Source organism: Stenella coeruleoalba, assembly GCF_951394435.1.
Source record: "Stenella coeruleoalba genome assembly, chromosome: 15".
NCBI lineage: Eukaryota > Metazoa > Chordata > Mammalia > Artiodactyla > Delphinidae > Stenella > Stenella coeruleoalba.
Genome location: NC_137161.1, coordinates 78,906,950 through 78,926,741, shown reverse-complemented (window position 1 = coordinate 78,926,741; position 19,792 = coordinate 78,906,950). Strand labels below are relative to the sequence as shown.

General features: G+C 48.6%; 1 protein-coding gene across 2 annotated transcripts; it reads right to left on the bottom strand.

Moving 5' to 3' along the window:
- Positions 1–9,280: 9,280 nt before the first annotated feature.
- TBL2 (transducin beta like 2) lies at positions 9,281–16,980 on the bottom strand. 2 transcript variants are annotated; one of them, XM_079946346.1, is made up of 7 exons: positions 16,806–16,980; positions 15,205–15,335; positions 14,760–14,944; positions 14,121–14,272; positions 13,665–13,791; positions 13,153–13,305; positions 9,281–12,919 (listed from the first exon to the last, which is right to left on the bottom strand). In XM_079946346.1, exons 1-7 carry the CDS (start codon positions 16,933–16,935, stop codon positions 12,457–12,459), a joined length of 1,341 nt encoding a protein of 446 aa, XP_079802472.1. In that variant the 5' UTR covers positions 16,936–16,980; the 3' UTR covers positions 9,281–12,456. The 2 variants fall into 2 exon arrangements, with proteins under 2 accessions (XP_079802472.1, XP_079802473.1); XM_079946347.1 differs by having other exon boundaries at positions 15,205–15,407; positions 16,806–16,907.
- Positions 16,981–19,792: the final 2,812 nt, after the last annotated feature.

Below are 19,792 nucleotides of genomic sequence, written 5' to 3'. Positions count from 1 at the left end.
TGTTCAACCTTCAGCGCAGCTCCCTAGTCTTCCCCCAGCACCCTAGGCATTTATTGATGCTTGCAGTATGCAGAGAGGGTCCTGGAGCAACCGCCTCAGGAAACATAAAGGAAGTAAGTGACAGTTTGCATTGCTTGGTAGCAGCTACTTCTTTCAGCTCTAGAGGAACTTCCTTCTGTGTGCCCAGAGAAATGTCTAGCTAACCCTGAACTTGACATAGCCTCTATAACTGTTCGCCCTTTCATAATCCACCAACATCATGGCTCGATAAGCATTTGAGGAGTGGAAGAGCTGAACTAGCATGTGGAGGGAAGAACGATTCTAGAAATAACGGGATCAAAGGTGGCATGTCTGTTTCTCAAAGCCACTCATCCAAAATAACTGAACCAAAGAACTATCTGAGCACTTGCTATATGCCCTGCAGCAGTGGACACTGGGTGACGCAAAGATGAGTAAGACACACTCCCCGCCCTTTGGGCGAGGATAAGGAAAGCAAGAGGAAAATAAAACTCGAGGCAGAGCATGTTAAGTGTTGTGAGAGAGGCCAGCTCTCTAGAATTCTCCAGTTCTGTTCATAGGGCCCCCTGGTCTAGGCACACATCACCAGACATTTACGTCTCACTTCTGTCTCACCCTTGTCCAAGTGCTGGCCAGCACCCCACTCCCACACCAAGGTTTCTTGCCTCTAGTTTCCCTACTCCACAGCCCACTGCTCCTCCCAGCTGCTTTAGCCTCCTGCACCCATCTCTCCTCCAGCCCGCCCTGCCAGTCGCCAGCTTCTTCGGGCCATCCCCTGAAGACCCAGTGATCCTCCTGTTTCCTGCTCACATTTGTCCACCTGGCCCTACATTCCCCACCTGTCTCCCACTGAAGTTCTCTCTGTGTAAGAGACTGGTCAAAATGGGCACCTGCCAACTATTCCCCGAAGCCTGCACAAATGCCCTCTGTTGACATCCTTCTCTTTAAAGAGATCTCACCTTGACATTTTCTAGGTGAAAGCCCTGTGCTAGATGCAGAGCTGGGTGCTGAGATGAGCAGCCCAGACCTCTACCTTGGGCAACTTGCATTCAAAGCAGTGCATTCAAAGTAAAAGCTACAGAGACCTGCAATGCCCCAACCGTCTACCTCCTCCCATTAATTCTCTGACCTCACCACCGGCAATCTACCCTTTGCTGTCTCTGCTCCAAATATGCTGTCCTCCTTGCTCATCTGAAAACACCCAGTAAAACTTTGCACTGTGGGTCCCTCTACCTGGATCATCCATTCTGCATACACGTATTTACATGGCTCACTCCCTCACCTCCTTCAGGACTTTACTCAAATGTTATCCTCTCAATTCAGCCTTTCTTGGCCACCCTAAGACTGCAGTGTGCAATCCCACACACACACTCTGTATCCCCCTCCCCCAATATATTTTTCTCCAGAGCATTCAGCACCGTCTGATATACTACTTTACCCTGTCTTGTTTACTGTCTATCTCCTTTCAGTAGCTCCATGAAGGTAGCAACATGGTCCCTTTTGTTTTGTTCACTGATTATCCCTAGCACCTAGAACAGAGCCTGGCACTCAGTGGGTGATCATTAAGTATCTGTTAAATGAATGAATTCCCAGCCATGATGCTTCCTCTTCCATGAAGCCTTCCCCAGATCACTTCAAGCAGGAGGAAGGAAGCTTCGCTCCCCTGAACCACCACAGGCAGGTAGGAGAAGCCAACCTGAAGGCCACATGACCTGGGTGGACGTCCTCGGATATTCCTGAAGATCATAAGTTTAATCACAATTAGAAGATCTTTGACTTTTCCTTTGCTCTGTATTATCTGGCTATCCCCTGTAATGGCAGCCCTGTGATGGCAGGGACCCCATCGTCAAGTTCACCAGCACATCCCCGATGCCTAGCACAGCACCTGGCACAGATGAGGTGCTTAATAGAGTGTTATCGAATGAATGGATGAGAGAATGACCACCACACCTCCCCACAGGGTCTCTCTAGGGCCTGCCATCAGCTGTTTTCTCCCTTTCTGCCCCATCCACATTACCTGGAAATCATCCCACTTTCTTTGTCAGAGCGATTTAGCTCCTAGGTAGCACTCAATCCTCCCCCAACCAGGACGTGTGTCCGGGGCCAGTGCGCCTTTGATAACCAGGCCTCTTTCAAAATCCTTTCCATGCCTCCCCATTGCCCAAGTTCAACCTCATACCATAGTGTTAATCAGGGTCCCAAATATGATCTCAGTCACAGGGAAAAGAATGCTAGGAGGCAGGCAGAAACCCTGGGTCAGAATCCCAGCTCAGCCATGAACTTGTCTCGTGGCTTTGCGTAGGTCACTTAACCACTCTGAATCCTAGTTTTGTTCTGTGTTTTGTTTTCTGTGAAATGACTTCAATAACAATGGCTCTGTACTTCATAGGCTTGTACCAAGGACCTGGTGAGGTAGAGACCGGACAAGCTTTGTAAACCACAAAGTGCCTTGCAGGCAGAAATTCTCTTTTTGGCTTCCTGTGCCATTGCTCCTGCCATACTCTTAGCTCCAGCTGAATAAACCTGTTCCCTGTTCCCTGAACAGATTCTGCACATCACCTCTGTGCTCTTACTCACACTGCTTCTCCCCTGAGGAATGCCACCCCCTCTCCTTCCCCAGTTGCCATCCTCCTTCTGAAATACCCATCTTCTAAGACTCAACCTCCTCCACAATTATTCCAAAAGCATGTAATCCCACCCTTGCTTAGGTCCCCCTAGAGCATTGCGTTCACCTCTCTCGGCCCTTTCCTTTTTTTTTTTTTTTGCGGTACGCGGGCCTCTCACTGTTGTGGCCTCTCCCGTTGCGGAGCACAGGCTCCGGACGCGCAGGCCCAGCGGCCACGGCTCATGGGCCCAGCCGCTCCGCGGCATGTGGGATCTTCCCGGACCGGGGCACGAACCCATGTCCCCTGCATCGGCAGGCGGACTCTCAACACTGCGCCACCAGGGAAGCGCCCTTTCATTTTACCTCCCAAAAAGCTGAGCTCCTCACCCAGGCTGCTTCAGTGGAAGACAGGGTCTGAGGAACCTGCTGAGTCCCGTGGTTCTAGCCTAGAACCTGTGTATTCATCTCCCGCACTGGCATCTATGAAAATCTGTTTGAGGAAAAGCCTTGAAGACTAAGAGCCTGAACTACGCTGACGTTCTCTCTTTTCTCCTTCTTGGGTTGTGTTAGAGCCCGGCTGAGAGAGAAGACAGAGGACCTGGATCAGGTCTTCTTCCTCTGAAAGCCACTTTGTAGGCTGTGCTCCTTTGTAAGGCCACCAAGGCCCACGCAACAGTCCTGATGAGTCAAGGAGACCTGTAGGAGGTTGTGGGCGCTCCCTGTGTGTCCTTAGGCAGCAACATTGAACCTACTGGAATTCATTAAAAGAGAGGTTACATGGGCTAAAAATGGAAACGGTTCAAAAAACCCCTCAAAACATTCACAGGCATGGGTCCTTAATGCCTTGCTAATGAGAAGTGCCAGAAAGAAACAAGAAAACAGCCAGTGATGGCCAGTCAGAGGCAGAGAGAGCCCAGTGCTGCTCCAACCATGAGGACCCCCAAGAAGCTTGTTAAAATGCAGCTTCCGGGGACTTCCCTTGCAGTCCAACGGTTAAGACTCTGTGCTTCCACTGCAGGGGGCGCGGGTTCGTTCCCTCGTCCGGGAACTAAGATCCCGCATGCCAAAAAAAAAAAAACGCAGGCTCCTGGGCCCTGTCCCCAAGGTTTTCTCTGTGGTACAGCTTTGGCACATGTATTTTATTTTCATTTTATTTATTTATCTTGATATATAACATGCACATGCTAGAAAATTAAAAGGGTACAAAATGTTAGTAATTGTTGAAGCTGGGTAATGGAAACGTGGGGGTTCGTTATACTATTCTATTTTTGTGTACACTGAAATTTTCCATGATAAAAAGTTTTTTTTAAGGGGTACAGTGAAGGGACTTCCCTGGTGGCGTGGTGGTTAAGACTCTGTGCTCTCAATCGCGGGGGCCTGGGTTCGATCCCTGGTCAGGGAACTAGATCCCACATGTATGCCTCAACTAAGAGTTCAAATACCACAACTAAGGAGCCCGCCCACCGCAACTAAGACCAGTGCAACCAAATAAATAATTTTTTTAAAAAAGGTATACAGTGAAGTTCAAAATTAAAAAAAAAAAAAGCAAGTCTGTCTCTCTTTCCCTCCCTGGTCCCACAGTCACCCTGTTCCCCAATGCTTAACCTTCCAGAGATGAGACAGTCTATACCAATGGCCTCAACCTGGCTGCACGTGGGAAGCTTCAAAAGATATTAATGCTTGGGTACTTCTACCCCGTCCCCCCGCTCCTAGAGGTTCTGATTTACAGGACTGCAGCCAGGCCATTGGGATTTGTTCTTAAGCTTTCCAGATCACCCTAATGTACAGCCAATGTCGAGACCCACTCGTCTTGTTTACAAACATATGTGCAAAAGTACATATTCGCACAACTGGTTGCAGCACACTCTGTGCATTATTCTGTACTTTGATATTTTATGTAACACATCGTTGTATTTGTTCTCTATTGCTGCTGTGACAAATCACAACAAACTTATCGGCTTAAACAGCACAAGTGTGTTATTTTGTAGATTAGAAGTCTGATAGGGGTCTCAGTGGGCCAAGCTCAAGGTTCATTCCTTCCTAGAGGCTCTAGCAGAAAATCTGTTTCCTTTCCTTTTCCACCTTCTAGGAGCTGCCCACTTTCCTTGGTCCATGGCTCCTTCCTCCATCTTCAAGGACAACAACATCAGGCTGAGTCCTCCTCCTGCTGCCATCTCTCTGACTTTCTCTTCTGCCAGCCTCTTCCACCTTTAAGGACACTGTGTCCTTGTGATTACATTGGGCCCACTCAGATAATACAGGATAATCTCTCTATTTTAAAGCCAGCTGATTAGTGACCTTAAGTCCATCTGCTACCTTAATTCTCCTTTGGCATGTGCAGTGGACTGACTGAATGTGACACCACAAAATTCGTATTTGAAATCTTAACCCCCAGTGTGATGGTATTAAGAGGGGCCTTTGGGACTTCCCTGGTGGTCCAGTGGTTAAGACTCCGCACTTCCACCGCAGGGGGTGAGGGTTCCATCCCTGGTCAGGGAACTAAGATCCCGCATGTTGTGCGGCACGGCCAAAACATTTTTTTTAATTAAGAGGGGCCTTTGGGAGGAAATTCAGTCATGAGGGTCGAGCCCTCATGAATGATTGGTATTCATGCCCTTATAACCGGGACCCCAGAGAGCTCTCTTGCCCTTTTACTGCCATGTGAGGACACAACGAAAAGATGGTCATTTATGAACCAGCAAGCAGGCTCTCACCAGACACCAAATCTGCCAGTAACTTGATCTTGGACTTCCCATCCTCCAGAACTGTGAGAAATAAATTTCTGTTGTTTAAGCCATCCAGTTTATGGTACTTTGTTACAGCAGCCCAAACTAAGAGAGCACGTATCCTAACGAATTCACAGGTCCCAGGTATTGGGATGTGGACATTTTTGTGGCGGGGGTGGGGGTCGGGATCATTGTTCTGCTGCCACATCACAGAAATTTGTCCAAACAAGAGGAAAGTACATTTAGTGTATTTTTAAAAAGATGATCTTACGTGTAGCCCAGTTTGGGAACCAATGCTGAGGCCCTGATCAGAAAGAATCTGCAAGGCAGACTAAGGAGCTCTGACCCGGTTTTACTATTTAAATATTCTCCTTAAATAAAAAACAAGAAAACAAAAATATTATTTATTTGAGACCTGTAACCTAGTCATGTACATCCAGGCCTTCCTTCTCCCCACAGCCACAGGGAGGAAACATCTTGTATACTCCAAATATAGCCCATGGAAGATGTTTAGCAACTATCCCTGGAAGGAAGGAAGGAAGGAAGGAAGGAAGGAAGGAAGGGAGGGAGGGAGGGAGGGAGGGAGGGAGGGAGGAAGGGAGGGAGGGAGGGAGGGAGGGAGGAAGGGAGGGAGGAAGGAAGGGAGGAAAGAAGGAAGGAAAGAAGGAAGGGAGGGAGGGAGGAAGGAAAAAAAGGAGAGGGGCAGGAGCTCTCCTTACCCATCCTCCTGACAATGGGTCTGGTTTCCCATCTGCCTCTCTGAGTAAGCCTGTTTTTTCTTCCTCTCCAGCCTCTCTTGCTACTTCCAGACCCCTCTACACACAGGTTCTGTGATATTCAGTAATACCCTGGCTGTCCTCATTTTGTCATTTCTGAGTACCAGGCACTGTACTGGGCACAGGGCTGTGCCTCGCTGATGGCAGGTAACCACATTCTGGCCTATGTTCTGGGTACAGGCATGGCTGGGAGGCTGCATAAGAGTGCGTTGAGAACACAAGTGCTGGAGCCAAGTTCATATCCTAACTCTGTCACTTAGGGAAGTCCCTTAACCTCTTCGTTTCTCAGTTTCACCATCTCTAAGATAGGAATAGCAATATCTACCCAGTAGGATGTGGTGAAGCTTAAATAGCCTAATGTGTACAGAGCACTTACAACCTTGCCTATCACATACTCAGTATTTGCTGTTGTTACTATTATTGTATTTCCTGATACCAGATCAAGCGCCTTTTGGATGGAAGGAAGGCCATCTATCCATCTTTGCTTCCCAGTGGCAAGCACTGAGTATTGGGTGCAGAAACTATGCAAAAGAGGGCTTTTGAATCAAAGGGTATAGTAATTCTCTGGCGGCCCAGTGGTTAGGACTGTGATGAAGGATAAAGGTGTACATGGTTTCCATGTTGGTACCCTGGGTGCAGTTGGTCTCTGGGATGCTTGGAAGAATTTGAAGGTGAGAATGGAGAGTCAGTAATCAGACCACAGATACCGGTAAAGAAAACGCACAAGATTGCTTTCACGTATCCAGAACTTTAGGAAAAACTCTGATACATACCTGGTTGAACCCCCAGGAACTCACAATAAAATACTGTATTACATTTCTGACGTGTTGAGGAGAGCTTAGCATAGTGAACTTGGAATTGCAGGGAAAAGATGGAGTGTGGTCAACACAGTGTCAATAGTGTTAGATGTGGGCAAAGAGGACTCCTCCGGAGGAAACTGCCCTGGCCGTCCTCCTGCCATGCCCCTCCCCACGAGGGAGTTGCAGGACCAGGGAAATGTGACCACCCAGAGCTTTTGTCACCATCTCATCCACTAGACCCTGGACTCCCTGTCCAAACAGACACAAGCCTGCTTCAAGGGCTTGTACCAGCCTCTCACCAGGTCCATTCTCCCAAAGGTGGGGCTGCCATGGTGCACACCCTAAGGCCCGAGCGGTTGGTGGCCAAGGGGCGGGTGGTGTCTTGCAGGGATATGATGGCATGTGAGGTGCGGGCTGGGGTATCTCTTGCAATGTGGGAGAGAATCAGGTGGGAAAAGGGGGACGGCCTTGATCATGGGATGGTTGGCTTTGACAGCACTTTGTGGCACAGACCTGAGTCTGAGAATTCTAAATTGGAACTTGGCCTTCCAGGAAGTTATATGAAGGTAGGAGGACAGAACATATTTGAGCTTGGCTTAATTTATAAGAAATATTAAGACATGGCATGGCATGTGGGCCTTCATTTGTATTCTTGCCTATGGCTTTGCAAATGAAAGGAATTTATTTTTTTAATTATTTTTTTGGCCGGGCCGCACAGCTTGTGGGATCTTAGTTCCCCGACAAGGGACTGAACCCATGCCCTCGGCAGTGAAAGGGCAGAGTCGTAACCACTGGACCGCCAAGGAATTCCCTAAAGGAATGTATTTTAGTACTCGATAGACCTAAACTTGAAGATCTGGGCAAGCCATTTATTGGTTATGTGCCTTGGGCAATTTACTTGGACTCTCTAATAATACTGATGTCAAGGCTCTCTCAGTTGCAAGTAAGAGTATCCCAACTCAAACGGACCATCATAAACAGGAATCTATTGGCTCTTATAACTGACCGTCCAGTGGTGGCAACCTCAGGTGTGTCTGGAGCCAGCTGTCTAAACAAGCAGCATCCTCAGCACAGCACCTCTCTACCTCTTTGGCTGCTTTCCTGTGTTGGCTTCATTCTTGGACAGGACTACACATAGGTTCTTTACATCCAACTTACTAAGCAATCCCAGCAGAAAATTAAACATATTTTCACTTTTCTAGAGTTCTGGCAAAGTCCAGGAATATGCTGATTGGTTATATGCCCACCATGGAGGGTCTGGGTCTATCCCCTATAAATTGTACAGATTAAGATTTGGGGAAGTGGGACTTCACCAAATAAAAACTAAGATGTGGTTGGTTACTGGGTTTTGCTGAGGCAAAAACAATAGTGAGTTGGTAGGGATTGAAGGCTTCGCGCTCAACGTTAGCCACTATTAATGTGACCAAGAAAATGAAAATGGACTCAAACTGGGTATGTATACTGAATAGAAAGTGGAAACCACATTCATTTTCCAATTGCCCTGAACCCTGGGATCAGAGTTGGAAGCTTGAAGAAATGAAGACTTGGACATACAGTCACAATCTCAAGAAGACATTCCCAGGTTTGTGCGTATGAATCATGCTTTCGGTTGCTGTGGCTGATTCTGCAGTGCCAACCTGTTCTATCAGTGGGCCTCAGCCTCAAGAGCTGTGTGCTCAAAACAAGCCAGGATCACCTGGAAGACTCATATTTCTGGAATTTTGTAGAGGAGAACATGAATCCCAAATTATTGTTTCTAGATATGTGGCCAGTTTGGGGCAATGTTGGGTCTCTGATATAACCTATAATCATTTTTTTTAAATATTTATTTGGTTGCACCAGGTCTTAGTTGCGGCAGGCGGGCTCCTTAGCTGTGGCATACGAACTCTTAGTTGCGGCATGCATGCGGGATCTAGCTCCCTGACCAGGGATCGAACCCGGGCCCCCTGCATTGGGAGCACAGAGTCTTAACCACTGGGCCACCAGGGAAGTCCCAACCTATCATCATTGATAACTCATCACCAGAGTATGTGCTTCCTACTTACCTCCTATAATCTCTAATTGCAGGACATCTTTTTTGTTTTTGGCTGCACAGTGCAGCTTGCGGGATCTTAGTTCCCCGACCAGGGATCGAACCCGTGCCCCTTGCAGTGGAAGCATGGAGTCCTAAGCACTGAACAGCCAGGGAATCCCCCAGAACATCTTTTAAATAAGAGTATTCTCATTACCTTAATTGAAATTGATGAAGACTATCAACAGGCCTTTAGATGTGCACTTTTGTGGTTTAAATATTTTTTTCTATTTTTGATGACTGATAAAAATAATCTATAAAGCACCATTTTAAAATATTTCCCCAAATTTTTATTTTGAAAAATTTCAAACCTACACACATTGAAATAGTAATATTTAAGTATTAACACTGCCTTCACACACAAGGATTTTTTACCAAAAAAGCACGGTGGCCTCTAGGCTACAGGAGTATCTAGGTAACTTCTCCATGCTTACAAGAGAAGCAGCCTCATCTTTAGTGAGAGGAGCTTTCTGTCCTCAGGAAGTCTCTGTATTGACTTTTTTGTAGTGCTTTCATTCATCTTATTAGAAGTTCATAGCCCTGCAAAGCACGAAGGACAGGATTTATTCCCATTTTACAGATGAGGAAACGAACTCAGAGAGGTCAAGTGATCTGTCTGTTCAAGGTCTCAAGTCAGTAAGTGCCCCAGCTGAAATTGGAACTGAAGACTTCTGACTTCCGTAACTCAACATTCTGTGGTCACTTCCTCTCCTGGATATACGAGAGTAAAGCCAGAGCCAAGCAGATATGCAAAGTGTTTTAGTCTCATTCTTCAAACAATCAGAAAGCAAGTATTCACCAGGACCCAGGTGCATAGTATTATCAATCAGAAGTCTATTCTTAGGAACATAAAACCACAATACACAGAGGGTACTGAAATGTCTGTCAACTGCTCTGGTTTGAGTTCAACATTTATTGAGTGCTTACTCTATCCCAGGTACTGTGTGTGGGATACAGAGCAAATAAGACCGACAAGGAGTCTTGTCACATTCCAGTGGGTTAATGAACAATCCAGAAGCTGCCAATGAGACTGCTGGTCTGCATCCTGCCCACAGTAGCATTCTGTTTGGTCCCCACAGTGCCTAAGTTTTTCTGTTTATAATGAATTGCCAACTTCTAGCTTCTCTGAAACAGGCAATTTCTGCTGGAATCCTGAATATTAAGTCGCAGCCACGCCTGCCCCTTACCCAGGACACATGCCCCCTAGAGATCACTTCAGTTCCATTTCCTACTGTCTTACACCCAGACGACTGTGGCCCGAATCACCCACTTATATTACCCACTTGACATCCATAATCATTTAAACTGAAAACCCCTGAAGCCAACAAATATCCAAACAAGATAATTTCAGATAGCATTAAGTAATGCAAAATAAAATAAAATAAGCTAATGTGATGGATCTGATATGATTGGTGTAAAGGGCTACTTCAGATTGGGTGGTCAGGGAGGGTTTCTCTGAAGTATAATCGAAACTGAGAACTGAATTATGACAAGCATGACAAGACTGCCAACAGAAGAAAAAAAAATGCTTCTAAGCAAAGGGAAAAGCATAGGCACAAGTCCCCCTCGAGGCTGGAAATAACTTGGCTTGGTGGAGGGAAGTGGTAACAAGGTCACGGAGGAAGGAAGAAGCCAGATTACATAGGACCTTGTAGGCCATGGTGAGAGTTTTGGATTTTATTCCAACTGTGATGGGGTGTCTTTTCAGGGTTTTAACTTGGGAACAATGGGATCTGGTTTACATTTTTAAAAGATCACCCTGCTACGTAGAAAAGTGACTTAACAAGGCAAGAGAGGAAGTAGGGAGGCCAATGAGGAAGCTATGTTATAGCAGTCCAGTAGGTGACAGTGGCTAGAACCAGGATGGTAACAGAAAAGATGGAGAGAGGTAGCAGATTCAGGATATAAACTGGAATGTAACCAAAAGAATTTTCTGGTGGAGTGGACGGCAGTAGTGCAGTAGGGCGGAGAGAGTATGAAAAGGGAGTAACTAAGGATAACTCCAAGGCTGTGACTTGTTCAAATATCTCTATGAGTTGGGGGTGACTAGCAGAGATCCCTGTTTTAGGGAGAGGGAGGAAGAATTTATTCTGGATGAGTAAATTTTCCCTAGGCTCAAGTCTTCCTAAGATTCCTCATTTCCATCTCACATCCAAGCAGTCCTCAAAGTCCCAAAATTTGAACTGCTAAATACCTAATCTATCAAATCTACCCTTCAACTTCAACTCCATATTCATTGCCTCTGTCCTGATTCAATCCTCTCTCTCGCTTTGACTTTTACAACAGCCTTCTCCAGCTATGAATAAACTAACAAAAGCACTTCACGGGCATGTGAACCCCTCTCCACCTGCCACCTCTGATGGCAGAAACCATGTCTTATTCATACTTATCTCCAGGGTCCAGTGCTGCGCGCTAGGCACAGAGTAGGCACTCAAATGTCTGGTGAACTGAAAAGAAGTTCTCCTCAAGTTCTCCTCATAACCTCCTGGAAGAGAAGAGCCCTATCTCGGGATTCTGTGATTCTCCCACACAACTTAAAGCAGAACCAGATATGAAATGTATGATCAAGTCCCAGAAACTTGGCCTTCCCAAGGGATATGTTTCTTTCTAATTGAGTTTCAAAGTGCCCTGTTTTAACCCTGTAGTTAATAACTGATATGCAACAACAGGTAACATATGTTATGACTCTTTTCTACTCTTCTTCCAAATCTAGGGACTTCATACCCTCATACTCTCACAACATAACATCTTTGTAATGAGGTCAAGAGATAATTATTTTCCATTTCACAAATAAGAAAACTGAGGCACAGAATGAATCCCTTAATCACTTTTTGATGAAGTTAGGTGCTTTGCTGGGTTAAGATCAGCCTTTCCCTGAGCCATACCACAGTTATGGAATTGGAAGATTTCCCAATCTCCCATCCCTGCAAGACTGCTGGTTAGTACTCAGGTGTTCCCTAGGTTTTGCCTCCACAGTTACAAGCTTCTTTGTCGTTTTTTTTTTTTCCTTAGTTCCCCGACCAGGGATCAAACCCAGGCCCCCTGCATTGGGAGCACAGAGTCTTAACCACTGGACCGTCAGGGAAGTCCCACAATTACACACTTCTTTGGATAGCAGGGTGTGTTGCCACAAGGTCAAAGACCATGTTCTCTCTTTCTCTTCTAATTACCACTCTCCTCAGTGCCTGGTGAAGACAGATTCTACCCCTTGGGCCCAGGAAAAAGAGAAGCACCTTGGTCGTTAGCCTGGGAGGTCAAGTAAGGCCAGGAGTCACACCAGCAAGAAGAGAGAGAGAGATCTAAGTAGGCAAGAATAGTTTCAATGGGAAAAAGGAGAGAGGAGTCACCATTAAGAAAATCAGCACACCCCTTTCAAAAGCTTCCAGCTGGGGAGTACTTGGGAAGAGCCGGGACAGCGAAGGCAGAAGGCCAGATCCTTCCTGCTGTGCCCTCCCATGAGTCACTTCCTCAAGGCACCCAGGCTCTTCAGGGCCTCCTGGGCCTGCGTCAGCTGCTGCTGTAGCCTCTGGCGGGTGCTCTCATTGGAGGCCCGCTTGAGGAGGCCCTGCATTTCTTCCATCACTGCCCGGTAGCCAGGGGTGTTGTGGAAGAGCCGCACTGCGCGGTCCCCACAGGAGGCCAGAAGCCGGCCAGTGACGTCAAAGGACAAGTCACTGATACACTCCCCATGGACCTGCTCGAAGCACTCCTCCTTCTCACCCCGCCGGCTGTTATAGAGATGAATGCTGCTGCCACTGGCCAAGGCCAAAACCTGGGCGTCAGGCGAGAGTGCCAGGCGGCACGGCATGGCGCTTGCTTCTTCAAAACGGCCTGTCCTCAGCAAGTAGGGGTCCTGCTGCTTCTTGTACTCCACATCTGTGTCCCACAGTTTCCACGTACCATCCTTGGAGACAGAGGCCATCCTGCAGCAGGGAAAGCCACGGCTCTAGCCCCAACACACCCTGGAGGGGAGGGCACTGGGACAGTGCTAGGGACGCCAGCTAGGAAGCCAACCCCACTGCTATGTCTACTTCCTGCTGCGGGCCAGGCACCCTCCCCCCGCAACTTCAGAGCCACTGCAGAGAATGGCAGAAGGATCCTGGACGCCAAGAGGGGCTGCAAGTCACGTGTAAGAAATCAGAGAGAAGTCACTCACCTCCGGGAGTCATTGGAGAAAGCGAAGAAGTGGACGGCTGCAGAGTGGCCCTTCAGTTCAAAGGCTCGCACAACCTCCTGGAAGTCCCCTTTTTTCCCAAAGCAGACTTCCCAAACTTTTACATCTGGGGTGAAGCCACACGAGGCCACAAACCTGCCATACAACCCAGGTTGCATTAAAACTTAATTTTAAGGGCATCTTTTTCTGCAAATCTGCCAAAACTTTTTCCTGAGGAAGTTAATTAATCTTGTGCCTAAAACACTACCTTTGAAAACTGCTTTTATACATGACCTCAGTCCATCCTCACAGTCAGGCTGTAAGATACTTAGTACCCCCACCCCAACCTCTTAAAAACTATGGATGGAGAAATAGAGACTAAGGACTTGAATCTAGGTGTCCTGATTCCACACTGCCTGCCCCTTCTGCTCTCTGAAGCTGGCTCTCTGCTCTGTCCCCAGCCCCCCAGCCCCAACCTCTGCCCATGCCCGAGGCCAAAGTCCCTCCTTCCTCACCTGCTACAAGGGGATATAGCAGCAAATGTATTGTGCATCTGGTTGGTGTTGATGGTGGACAGCACCTGACCTTTCAGATTCCAGATGATGATAGTTGTGTCACTGGAAGCAGTCATGATGAACTTCCCTGAAGGGCGAGAGGAGTGCCATGGGCTGAGGTCCATGACCTGATCGACTGACTTATGAAGGCATCTGCTGCCCAGTGTAACGTATCCACACTTCCCTCCCAAGCCAAGGGTCACCACAGATAAGGATTTGGCTGAAGACTGTGGCTACTACCTGCCTCCCCCAGGGGACTTGCTGTGGCTCCCAGGACTCCAGGGGAGCCCAGAGCCAGGGCCCTTTTTGTCACACTGGGGCTAAGCATAACTGTCAGGCTGCATTCGCTCACTCAGTAAGTAAAACTGGGTCCATTCCCTCTTGCCTTGGGCAAGCTCCATCCTCTGAGTGCCTCACCTGTGTCAGCAATGCCAATGTTGACGATCGCTGCCTTGTGCTTTTTAGGAAAGTCCTCTGGGGTGGCCGTGAAGGTATAGCCCCCATCCTCTCGCTTGGTCATCTTGAAGACACGGAGGGTATCTCCGTTAGCCAGCCAGACGATGAATGCTCTAGAGACAGGGAGCAGACAAGTCTCTCACTCCTTTGGGCACGGAGACCTGTGTGTGCCAGGTCCTATGCTAGGCAGGCTCTGAGGAAAATCAAGATCTCCCTTCAGGACTTATAGTCCAGCCTCACAACTTAAACCCTTAATTCAAAATCTCTTAAAACTCCTTACAAGGTAAGCCTCTCATAGCTCTGGCTCCTTTAGTGTCTCTCTAGGGTTTAGAAAACCACTAGAGCTTCCAAGACTACTCTGGAAGTCAGGCTTTGGTACTTCCCAAGGAGGAAGAGATCTTCCCCTCTCTGCTTCCTTGCTATGTAGCTCCACAGGCCTCCAAGGAGCCTCAGGCGGTGTTCAAGCTGTCTGGATGTTCCCTTTCTGCCACCTCAAGGGAGACCCTGGGTCCCCCCTCACTACCCTACACAAGGTATGGGAAGGACATAAGCTTGGGTCAGGGCTTCTGCAGGCAAACCTGGGGATCCCTCCTGTCCCACCTGCAGTCAGGGCTGAAGCGCACCAGGATGGCATGGTCCAGCTCCACATTTGCTCTCATGCTGCGGTGCTCCCGCTGCAGGAAGTCCTTGGTGCTCCAGATGCGGACAGTACGGTCATCTGCACAGGTGGCCAGGTACTTGCCATTGCTGCTAAAGTCCATGCAAGATATGTTCCCACTGTGGCTCTAGGGGAAGGGTTGCAGCAAGTATGAACAGGAACCCCTTGGGCAAATGGGGAAACCCATGCAGCCATGATTCTGGAGCCCTGTTGCTTAGATTAACAGCAAGCTGCTGATGGGATGTGATGAGAAGGGATAGGATGGGGCATCCCCACTGATTTTGGTCAGAGGCAGAGGGGTCTGTAACATGCACAGAATACTACAAAGGAAAAGTCTACGGGGGTGTGAGTCTCTGTATACATGTCCTGTGCGTGGGCACCATGTACCTTCAGTGTTGCAGCCAGGAGGCGGTGGGTGAAGTTGTGTTGCTGAGGCTTTTCCTTGTGAACCCGCTGATGTTGTTTCTGCTTCTTGGATCTCAAGGACTTGTCAGGTGGAAGTCCATTTGCTCTTTGGCCTATAAGGAAGGCCCATGTCATTCGTCCATTCACTCACTCGATAAGCACTTACTGACCACCTATGATTGGCACTGAATAGAGGCACAAGAGATGACCAGATATGGCCCCTGTCCTCAAGAAGAGAGGGATATGGGAAAAAACAGAGGCTTTGTGGAATCAGACCTGGGTTTGCATTGCATCTCTACCACTGAGTGACCCTGAGGAGGCTGTTTGCTGTTAGTGTATATAACATAACCATAGAGCACCTCGTTGCACATCAGAAAAGGCGCCCTCTCAGGGCAGGCACAGCTCAGCAAGTACACAGAATGGCCAGTGGAATGCAGATTCTTGGCCAGACATCTCTAAGTGGGGGATAATGTGCACACCGGAATCTAGTGACCCTGATCTCAGGTAATTGCCCTGGGCCTTGGTTTTCTAAAAGAGAAGTTGAGAATTGGGTGAGATAATATATACAAAATGACAAGCACAGTACCCAACACAAGCATTAAAGGGCTCAAAGGAATCCCAGAGAGAACCCAGAGGTGAGAGGTAGTTGACGTGAGTTGAGTACATCCCATGTGCTGGAAATGGTGCCAGTCATTTTTGTATCAAATAGCTAATTTAATTGAAAATCAGGCCAGGAGCAAAGCGGGCATATGTTAGATCGCTACAGATGCTCCTCAATTCCTACAGGAAGAAAGCTCCGAGGCCACATACAAAGACAAATCTGCCTGCCCTCCGCTTGCCTCTCCAGCCTTGTCTAACAAGCCCTCCCCTCTCCCCTCCCACTACAGTCAAACCAAATGCTGTTCCAGGCCTCCTTGGTTTCACGCATGTTGCCATTGCCAGGAATATTCGCCCTCTCTTGGCCTCCTGGCAAACTCTTACACGTCTGTCCTTCAAGACCCCACGTCAAGTGTTCCCTACTTGACACCCCCCCCGCCCACCGACAAAAGCAGGGCTGACCACTCCCACCTTTGGGTTTCCTGTGTCTAGTACTGACCTTCCTATGAAACCTACTACACTATATTTTCCCCTTACAGTTTCACCTGTTCTTTTTTACCCGACACTGGACTCCCTAAAGGAAAAGACCCTGAAGCCTACAGGAGGTGGCAGGTACTCAATAAATGCTGCATGTCGGGGAACCAGAGCGTTCACAAACGAATGTCCGTCCCCTCCTCCCCGTTTTCAGAAAATAACGAACAAGGAGCGCGCTGGAGAGTTTCCTAGCGTCCCCGCAGCAGCCCCAGGGAGAAGCTCAGGTCCGAGGGCAGGCGGCTTAGCCTCGGCCACGGAGAGCTCGGTAGCGCGGGGCCTAGGTTCTAACAGGTCGTCCCAAAGTGAAACTGATGTCCCAAGAGGAGAAACTGAGGCCGGAGGGAGGGCGGGATCTCTGGCACCCCCGCAGGCCCAAACGGCCGGTCGGACACCGGGGAGGCCGGGAGCGACAGGTCCGGTGGGTCGCCCCCACGCGCCCCCGCCCCACTAACCTGCCGACCGGCCGCATGTCTCCTGCTCCGCGCGCAGCCACCCCCGCGCTACCGCCGCCGTCGCTATCAGGGCCAGCAGCCCGAGCAACAGCGACAGCCCCATCAACTCCGGCATCTGCAGCAGCTCCATGTCGGCACAGTCGCTGCCACCTCAGCCTCTGGCCTCGCGAGGGCCTGCACGTCTCCGCAGGGCGGTGCACGCACGTGGGGCGGGGCCTGGCCGTTAGTGCGTCCCGAGGGGCGCGGCCTGGTCTTTGGCCCGTCTCGGGGGCGGGGCCTGTTGGTGGAGCGTCCCGAGGGGCGGGGCCTGACCGTCGGGCATCCGGAAGGACGCGGCCTGGCTATTTAAGTTCGTCTGGCCATTGAGGCTGTGTGGCCTCACTGGGTAGGGGGCAGGTGATGCAGACTCTGCTCAGGCCTCCCCTTGAAGAATTTACTGATAATCGTTATTAAAGGCGTTATTCCAGTCGTCATCACATTGGATCCTTTCAAGGAGCCATGGGACCTATTATTACTCCCATTCAACAGGTGGGAAAGTCTTCTTAGTATCAGGGGAAATTCAGATGGGCTTTTACTGTTAATGGAGAAGGGAAAGGGTATTTCTGGAATTAGGAGGTGGGACAGCCTCATCCTCCTGAGCAGGAGAATGCTGTGTGGAGGCAGGGCATGAGCAAAATAAAAAGTAGCAGGTAAGGGAGTTCCCTGGCATCCCAGTGGTTAGGACTCCACGCTTCCATTGCAGGGGGCACAGGTTCGATACCTGGTCGGAGAACTAAGAGTCCGCAAGCCTCGCGGCATGGGCCAAAAAAAAAAAAAGTAGCAGGTAAGATTGGAAAGGTCTGGAGGGCCTTGAGTGCCAGCTCAATCCAGCAAACAGAGAGTAGATTCTGGTGGTTATTTCAGGGTGAGATAGCTCAAAATCGGGGTCTTGGAGATTCTTTGGATGGACTAGTGTGTGCCAAGACCAAAGACAGAAGGAAAACCAAGAGGTGGTTGCAAGGGTTCAAGAGGGAGGTGATAAGAGCCTGGACTCAGGGTGGCCTGGGGATAGAAAGGAAGTTGAAAAGGTGATTTTAAACAAGACACTTTTAATTTTGAAATAATTATAGATTCACAGGTAGTTGGGAAAAAAAATGAAGAGGAAGGTTCCATGTATCCTTTACCCAGGTTCCCCCAATGGTAACATCTTGCATAACTATAGTGCAATATCAAAACCAGGAAATTGGCATTAATACAATCTACAGAGTTTATTCACCAAAAAAAGAGATATTCTGAAAGACTAGTGATAGAATTTGGAGCAGACTAGCTCGAGAGGGAATATTCCCAGAACAAGCATGCTCCGTGGGCCTCCCAGGCCCACACCCCAGAGCGAGTCGAAATGCCAGGGTCAGGGATGCCAGATTCAAACGTTTCCATGGCCACCAGGGAGCCCTTCCTGGCAGTGCAGGTCCTCTGGCCTTTAGAAGGATCCTATGAGGACAGAGGCTGCTGCAGAGACTAGATGACAGACGGACTCACCCACAACCTCGGGTGAGGAGACAGATCCAGTCAGAGAGCAAGTGAAGTGGCCTCACTTCCTTCCCTTTTGTCCTTGGTGAGGGGAGAAGGGGAGACTGGCATTGACTCAGCTGTGGGCAGTGGGGTGGAGAGGGCTAGGAGGGGGTGTCCAGAGCATTCTGGGGCTTTTCCTCCTTAATTTGCTATTTAGAACCGAAGGCCCAGCCATGAACCACTTTCTCCTAGAGACAAAGGGGTACGTTTCAGAATTTCATTCACCAAGCATTTTGCAGGTGACATTTACTGATCCAGGAGCTTTGCATTTCATTTAATCTTCTCACGTTCCCACCCCACAGATTAGGGGACTGATGCTCTAGGAGATGCTCATTAAGTGATTTTCCAGAGGTGACACAGATAAAGAGTGAACCTGGGAACATGTGCAGGTCTGTGACTCTAGTCTATCGATGTGGGGGACAAGCAAGAGTAGGGCTACGGCTCAGCTGAGACTACCAGATTCTTTTACATTGTAAGTTCAGTTGATCTTTATAGTGGTCTTTAAAACAGGTGAGGCCATGAAATAACTTTAACCAAACCAAAAAAAACCACACAACTAGGCTCAGGTCAAGTAACTTACCCAAGGTCAACAAGGAAGCCAGGGATAGAACCAGAGTCAAACTGGGGTCTGCTACACTCCAAGATCCTTATCCTTCCCACCTTGCCACTGGGCTGTGGTAAGGGCCTTGCTCTTACCCTCAAGTTCCTACAGCCCAGCTGGAATCCAAGGCTAACACTCAGAAGGACGTTAGTAATGACAGAAGAGGGGAAAACTGGGCAGGTCAGGGAGGGAGATCTGCCGATGGATTTTGAGGGGCAGTGAGATTCAGCTGTACCTTCAGGGGTGGGCATTTAGACAGGGGAGACAGAGGGTAAAAGGGAATTCTAGGAGGGAAAGGAAAGCATGAGCAAAGGTGTGGCTGGAGGGATAGCAGGGCTCAGTCGCAAAGCACCTTGACCATCTGCTAGAAACCTGGCCTCATCAGAGGCAAGCAAGAGCCAGAGAAGCAATGGAAGCACAACTTCAATTTGCAATTGAAGATTCACCTTGCATTGATTGGAGCCTCTCTACCTCTGGCCTCTGTGTTAGGTAAAACGATGCATTTCCTCATTGTTTAAGTAGCGGTTCTCAAAGTGTGGGCCCTGAACCAGCATCATTAAAAATGCAAATTCTTAGGCTTCATCCCATATCTGCCGAGTCAGACATTCTGGAGGTGGAGGCCTGGCAATCTGTATTTTAACAAGCTTACTAAGTGATTCTGATGTACGCTAAAGTGTAAGAACCAATGCTTTAAACTAACTTGAGCCCCAGATGTAGGTTATTTGCAGCTCAAAGCCTCCATTACAGTGGTTCTTAACCTTGAACGCATATTGGAATCACCTTTTAAAATGCTTATGTCTAATTCCCACAGACAGGGATTCTGATTTAATTGGCC